General features: G+C 41.2%; 1 protein-coding gene across 1 annotated transcript in view; it reads right to left on the bottom strand.

Annotated features, from left to right (window-relative positions):
• krit1 (KRIT1 ankyrin repeat containing) overlaps positions 1-6464 on the bottom strand; it is a 7394-nt gene extending 930 nt beyond the window's left edge. Inside the window, exons 1-15 of the mRNA XM_035681873.1 lie at positions 6270-6464; positions 4793-4962; positions 4557-4713; positions 4352-4444; positions 4135-4264; positions 3805-4048; positions 3575-3690; positions 3335-3478; positions 3071-3227; positions 2572-2679; positions 1820-1976; positions 1524-1675; positions 1261-1427; positions 1052-1139; positions 757-963 (exon numbers count right to left, since the gene is read on the bottom strand). Coding sequence (XP_035537766.1) covers positions 757-963; positions 1052-1139; positions 1261-1427; positions 1524-1675; positions 1820-1976; positions 2572-2679; positions 3071-3227; positions 3335-3478; positions 3575-3690; positions 3805-4048; positions 4135-4264; positions 4352-4444; positions 4557-4713; positions 4793-4894 — 2022 coding nt within the window. The 5' untranslated portion in view covers positions 4895-4962; positions 6270-6464. The remainder of the gene's footprint in view (positions 1-756; positions 964-1051; positions 1140-1260; positions 1428-1523; positions 1676-1819; positions 1977-2571; positions 2680-3070; positions 3228-3334; positions 3479-3574; positions 3691-3804; positions 4049-4134; positions 4265-4351; positions 4445-4556; positions 4714-4792; positions 4963-6269) is intronic.
• Between the last annotated feature and the right edge of the window lie 929 nt (positions 6465-7393).

Below are 7393 nucleotides of genomic sequence, written 5' to 3'. Positions count from 1 at the left end.
AGTTCACATTACAAAGAAAACCATCTTACCCACACAGTATGACAATTCAGTGTAATTTAAAATCTTAATTTGAAGTTACATGATGTTTAAATAAAGTTAAAATTAAATACTAATAAAAAAAAATGTCAGCACCATTACCTCAAATGGAGGTATTATAGATGTTTTGTTCTTAATTTTCTACACATTTCCCCCGAAATTCAGGCTTACATATCTGGTACAATAAACCTTCACTAAAAATTTAAATAAAGTTCTGTGGGGGTTTGAACATTTCTTTGCTGCCCAGCACAAGTTTTTACTGTTTGACTCATTGGCATGTCTGAGGATTAAGTGAAGTGAACACTATGTCCTGTTTACAGTTCCTACAAAAGCACAAAACATGTATTAAAACTGTTCAAGCAGTTTGTGCTGCAAAAGGTCTTTAAAGGTTCAGTGTGTAACATTCAGGAGGCTCTATGGGCAGAAATTGAATATAACATTCAATGGTATGTTTTAATTTGTGTAAAATCACCTGAAAATCTGCATTCAAATGTTTGCAATCTGCAACGTCACTGCTCGATGCCACTAATTCCTACACACTGGTCCTTTAAGTCCAATAATGACCTCCTGACCTACATTTTCTACATACAAACTTCACCAAAGGGCGAGTAGTGACTGCATATTTACTTTCATCTATAGGAAAATGTATGTTAAAACATTTGGAGATCACACGGGACAATTTGTTGTATAGCCGAAGTTTAAAACGGAATAAAAACATACCTTGGTCTCCATATTCATGAGGTGCAGCCCCTTGGTGTTGACCCCGACATAGACGCGGATAACTTTGTGGTTGCTGGCGCTGGCCTTGGTGTAGACCTGGCCCGTGAAGAAGGCAGCTCCGTAGGTGGGGATGTCCCAGCAGTTCTGCAGGAAGAGTCGCTGCAGGTGGTGCATCTCTTTACTCACCCCCTCGCTCGTGCTCAGGGCCTGTCAGAGAGAGAGAAGAGTCAATCAAACCGAGAGTAGGTTTTGATTTTAAGACTGGGGGAAGTTTTACAGTGAAAACTGAGCGTACTTTGTATTCATGCAGAATCCTGTTGGTCCAGTGGTACGCTTTGCTTTTCACCTTCGATATCGGCACAATTGATTTCAGGTTTTCCTCGCTGTTGAAAATAAAACAGAGAAATGCAGCTTTTTACTTCACAAGCCAAATCAAGCAGCAGTTCATATATTTACAGTATTCTGTGTATTAATTAATGTAAATATGATTTGAAAGTGTTTTACTTGAGGAACCCTTGCTTATGCTTCTTGCTTTCATAGCTGCCGTAGATGATCTGCAGGAGGAGGCTGGCCAGTGTGATCAGCTTGCTGTCTGGAGCAGGAAAGAAGCCTTTGAGGAGGCAGTGACGGGCCTCGTCGAACAGAATGAGGATGGCCAGAGGATCCTCCACCTGGAACAACACGGTGAGCAGCAGAGTGAGTTACAATCCCACATTTCCAGTCAAACCTAAGCTGTAAACAAGAAGCTGCTTCGTAAAGTGAGTCACCTTTTTCTCAATTTCAAGTGGCAGACGGACGTCCCTGCGGAGGAACAGCTGAGGTGTTTCCCTCTGAGGATCCAGCACCGTCAGGTCCGTCACAATCTCCGTCCAGATCCGCAGATGCTGCAGGGGTTTGTGGTACGGCTTGAGCTGCAGGTCTGACACACAAAATGAACACCAATGTTAGTGCAATCTTTATTTCTTTCTTTTGCAAGGATAAACATGTCTCCTCTGAAAATGACTGAGCAGGCCATGGTGTTACAGCTACAGGATGAATCTGAGAGTGACTTCAGTAAACTCACGGAGGTTCTCGGAGCAGATCCAGATGGTGAAGTACTGCTGGGTCTCCTGTGAAAGACGCATGCCTTCCATGATCTGCTGCACTGTCGTGTTGTTGCCGTGCTTCAGCTCCACAGAGCGATACGAGCCGTCCATGCGGTAGATACGAACCTTTTCATACTGTGGAACAGACATTCGTACCATAAACAAAAACCAAGTGAAACAGCACCACCTAGTGGCCAGGCCACTTAACTGCCACAAAAATATGTAAATACTCCTTCAGCACTTGTATTTATACTCTTTTTCCTCCTTCCTATACTAATTTCATATATGTGGACATAACAGTTCCTTTACATACATTGTGCCCTTGATAAATACACAGTAGGGACACTACAACATACATATGAACCTTAATGAGACTTAATGTCATCAAAATTCATGTATGAAGCAGTGAATATTTAAGAGTTTGAGTATGTTTAGATGTAGCAATAGCAAACTTCATCTTCATAATAAACAGGGTCTTGCCAGAACAGACTTAAAACATAATGTCATAACCTAAACAAAAAGGCTAAAGTATAATGGAAGCTGTATTTATATCTGTGCAAAATCCCCTCTACAACACACATTATCACTCTTATCACAAGCTTTTATTTTTATTTACCGCTGTAGCTTGATATGGCTCATGATGGTAGATGCTGCTGTGGGTGTAATTTATAAATCTAATAATTCCCATCATGTTTGCAATATGAACACAAAAACAAGGTTGGAGTCTCACAGGTTTGCTGTTTGCTTGCTGCAGAAGCTTCACCGTCTCCTCCCATTCGTTCTGTTTGTTCTCCTCACACACTTGCAGAGGAGATCTCTTCTGCTGGTCTTCTATGTGCTGTTGGTGGGAAAGTCAACATCAATATTTACTGGTTACTGTCTGCCACCATAGCTGTATTGTGAAATGTATTATAGTGCATCATAATACATTAATATTGTATAAATTAGCAACATACTGTAGGTCAAATTTACAACGTTTTAACTCACAAAGTTCAGCGTAATTAACATCAAATATTATATTATATATAATATATATTTGTCATCGCATTGTATCAACAACATAAGAGGATATTCACAGAGGAAGCTAATAGCAGAAAAGTGGAGAGAAGAGTAAATCTGGGAGTGGCTTAAGTCGTTAGTGAGTAAGTAATATTAGCTGGGCTGCAAATCGTCCATTATATTCTGGGAAGGACAAGAGATAGAAAACAAAGTGACGTGACGTCTCGTACCCGGTCGATCTCGGGATGCTGCAGCAGGAGCTGGACTATCTCTGCGTGGCCTCCTCTGGCTGCAAAGTGCAGAGGTGAGCTGAGCTGACCGTTCAGCAGGTTTGGATTACAGTTACCTTTCTCCAGTAACAGCTTGGTCGCCTCGACTTTACCGTGCCTGAATGGAACCAAAACAAAACTTAACCACAACGTTTCATCAACAGGACAAACCTAAAATCAAACCAAATGAGAACTTTTGGATGCTTCAGACTTTCTCGGACTCACCAGCACGCGTAGTGAATGGGAGCCCAGTGGTCGCTGTCCAGCTGTGTGACTGAGAAACCGCTGTCCAGGAGCTTAGAGAGCAGCTCCGTGTCTCCTTCACAGGCGCTGCGGTGGAGGGGGAAGTCGTCCACCCACTGGCGCTCCCTGCAGAGAATTTTATTGATGTATTTTCTTTATCGGACTTCATGGTGTTAAGAAAAAGAAGTAAACAATGTGTTTCATGTAAGAATAACCCCTCACTTGTCTTCTGTCACACAGTTTGGACCGTGCTGCCACTTCTCCCTCTTGGGGATCTGGATCTTGGAGTAGTCAGGCGCTCCAAGCCCAAAGTACGGATTGATGATAACTTTGTCCACCTGCAAACAAAAAGGCCAGACAGGCAAGACAAAGGGAGGGTTAGACAATCTGCCATGGTAGATGACATCAAATACGTTTGTTTTAATTATCTATAAAGGATCTTCTGCTCTCACCCGGTTGGTGTACTGCAGATCAGAGCCGTAAAGCGGGTTGAGGATGCACATGTCCGCCTTCTCCAGGGACATCATCTTGCTCTTGATCTCCAGGGCAGTGTAACCCATGTGCAGACCCTCGTCACTCAGCTTGCCCTCGCTGCCGTAGGCCGGGTTGCTGACGTTGGTCTTCACCCGCTCCACAGGTGCAGGTCTGAACAGAGCGGGGATGGCGTGAGGGACGGTGTGCTGCTCTGCTAACCATCTGCGGAGGTCAAAGAGGCAAAAGTTACAGCTCAGTTTCCCCAAAAGGTCTCTAATCCGAGAATATGTTTTCAGACGTATCCTTACTTGTCTAAGGCCAGAAGCATCTTGGAGGTGATGGAGCAGAAGTGAGCGCTGGTCTCACTGCACACCCGCATGATGTCCTGGAAGCAGTAGAAGCTCGGGCTCCCGGCGCTGTACACAGGCTTACTGTTGTCTGTTCAGAATGAGATATTAAAACACAATACGAACAGCTTGAATCATATCAAGAGCATCAATGTAGTGAGACAGATTCTTTGCTCACCTTTAACGCTGACTGGCACAACAAAAAGTGAAGCCTCTTTCCCTTCATTGTCCCCATCGAGGGGGAATTTCTTCATATGCACCACACGCTTTCCTGAAACCCAAAACTGTGTTTAGATCAGTGGTTCCCGATCCGAAGAGATCCGAAACATGGTGACAGTCAGTAGTGGCGATACATTAGTTTGAATATCATGTCTTACACTCACCAATGAAGCCCTGGTTACTGTATATGGGTCTAATTTTTTCGTCAACATAATCCAATATGGATTTGGATTTGTCTCCTCCTGCTTGGATCCTCGTCGCCAGGAGGACTTTCTTTCTCTTCTTCTCCTTCCCCTCCAGAGGCACTTCAATCAGCAGGATCTACACAGGAACCAGAGGAAACTGAGTTAACACCACTGGACTGGAAGTGGGTTAACTGGCTGGTGACAGACTTATTTACCTCATAGGCTTTGGCTCTGTACTCCTTTGAGCTCAGGCTGACTTGATTCTTTGGGCGAATGACAGCAACAAACACGTCCTCGAGGCCGCCTTCGTTGCCCATACTGCCGATTCTTTCTCAGTCCCGACAAAATAGTTTATAAAAGGGCCAAATGCTGTGGAGAGGCATCCCTGCAACAGAGCATCACAGCGGGAGTAAATGTGTTGTGGAGATAAGGAACTTCACGCTGATAAGACTGACATCCTGCTTGTTTACGTCAGTGTTAAAAATCACAATAACCAGTAATTTCATACAGTTATACTGATCAATACATTTTTTTATAAGGAAGATTTTACGCAAAAATGCCAAACGTTCTCTCAATTCAGCTCCTCAAGTGTGAGGATTTGCTGCTTTCCGCTGTCTTTTGTGATATAAAGTTGAGTATTTTTGGGTTGAGGACTGGATTTTCTTTTTTTACAGTTTTGCCGACATTAGACTTAAATCCAGATTATTAGAGGCAATAATTATTGGATTAATCAATAATGAAAATCCTTGTAGTGACAGCCATAGTGTTATTATAGATAATTTATCATTTAAGATTTACCTTTATTAATCCCCTTTTGAAGACGTTCTTGTTTTTTTAATCATGTACCTTAATTAACTTAACTAACTAGACCAATGTTTGAGGTACATACTGCCAATACAAGACATTTATAACTTTTCATGCAAAAAACAACCAACTGTGATACTTGACTTTGTCTCCTATAGAAATGACTTTATATTTACATCTGAGACACGTTTAGGAGTTCAATATTCAGCATAATTCATTCATTCAGAATTTCCCTCATTGCTTCCTCCCTCCAGATGTTCAAATACAAAACTGTGCATGCTGAGAATATTCAGGTTTTAGAAAAAATAAATAAATAAATAATTCAGCATTTGAAGTAAAAACAAGTAGGTGAATATATAGGAGGCTGTCACTTTACTACAGTTAATGTTGCCTATTTATTATATATCAGTAATAATATATTAATATAATTGTAGTGTGTGGTTATAAGACATATTATAGAGGTTTATTATAGTAACTTTTACCATTCCTAATAAACCTATCATAAAGCATTTCTCAGGTACATAATACAGTACAGGCTTCAGGTTTTACCCCCTCCTCAAAGAAACACGTTGACTACAGGAAATCAATAAAGTAAAACAGAAATTAAAATAAAACAACTTTCAGTTCAGAAGTTGTTGAGTTGTTGAGAGGAGGGTCCCGCCCCGGAAACCACTCACTGTGTTGTCTTCAGACACTTATTACTACATTATAGACTATACTTTAATCCAAACCCAGTGCTGCAGGATACAACCACTCTTAATACATTATCCTACCACAACAAATACAAACTTTTGTGTATTATTAATGGGCTGTATCAGCAGCTGTAGCCGGGTTGCTACACTCACCATCACCGCCCGCTTTTCCGCTCGTTGAGCGGCTGAAACTTACCGAGAGCGCCGCGACTTTCCCCCCCAGAAAAAGACCCAAACGCAGCGTTTTATCTCCAGATTCACTCGGTCAGCTGGCTCCAGGGACAACTTCTTTTAATCTGGTTGAGGCAGCAGCAGGCCTGTAAGTTCAGGGCAGGTCTGCAGAGACAAACAGAGGAGTCTTGTTACGTTTGTGTACAGGAGCTCCGGTTGAACGACAGAGGACTCTGGCGGTGAGGGGGACTCAGTGCGGCTGCAGGAAGTACTGTACTGCTACAGGTCCCAGTGTTTATATACTGCATCTGACTGCTTATACACTCCCTTAAAGTGCAGATTCAATTAAAAATGCATTGTTAATCCTTTAAGATTAAGATAAAATGTTCCTATGTTGGACAGAGTAGCACAGAGGATGTAGTGCAGGAAGTGTTAAAATACTATAAACATATCATAGATTATATATGCACTATATGCAGTATGCAGTGAAGGAATATGGCGTGCAAAAAATATTTTAAACAGTGTCTAACTAACTGTACATGTGCAGTTATTACGGGATAAAGTTAGTGCAAAGTTGTGCTAAAAATTACATCACCGGTCATATTGTATCCTAAAAACAATCAATTTCTTCTTTTTTTATATATAAAAATGTAATCATTTGTTCTTCCTTAATACAGGGATGCCCTTATTTTTTCCTTGGAGGGCCAAAACTGAAGCTTAATGGTGGGTCAAGGGCTAAACTTACACACCTGTCTGTCCACTGTGCTCAGATCATGATAAATGTTAATTGTTAATAGCGATCCTGAATATTTAAAGACAATAAAACAACATAAACAGTGATTTAGATTATATATTTTTTAATATTATAATGTTTTAATTTTCTTTTACTAGAAACATCTGGTGGGCCCCACTTTAGACAGCCCTGCTGTAAAAGGTGACTGTTGCTTATGTAAGATATATATATTTATATAGCCTATATATGTGTGTGTATGGTATATAGCTAATTACAAGCAGCTGGCTAACTTAGCTTAGCACAAAGACTGAAAAAAGCAGGGGAAACATGCTAGCTTCAGTCTGTCCACCAGTCAACACCTTTGAAGATCACTAATTAACATCTTATAACTCTTAGGCGGCTGCATATATGAACAA

This window comes from Morone saxatilis, unplaced genomic scaffold, assembly GCF_004916995.1.
Source record: "Morone saxatilis isolate NCDOM2014 unplaced genomic scaffold, NCSU_SB_2.0 Contig9, whole genome shotgun sequence".
Classification (NCBI taxonomy): Eukaryota; Metazoa; Chordata; class Actinopteri; family Moronidae; genus Morone; species Morone saxatilis.
Note: the sequence above shows the minus strand (reverse complement) of the source record. Positions and strands in the feature narration are given on the sequence as shown.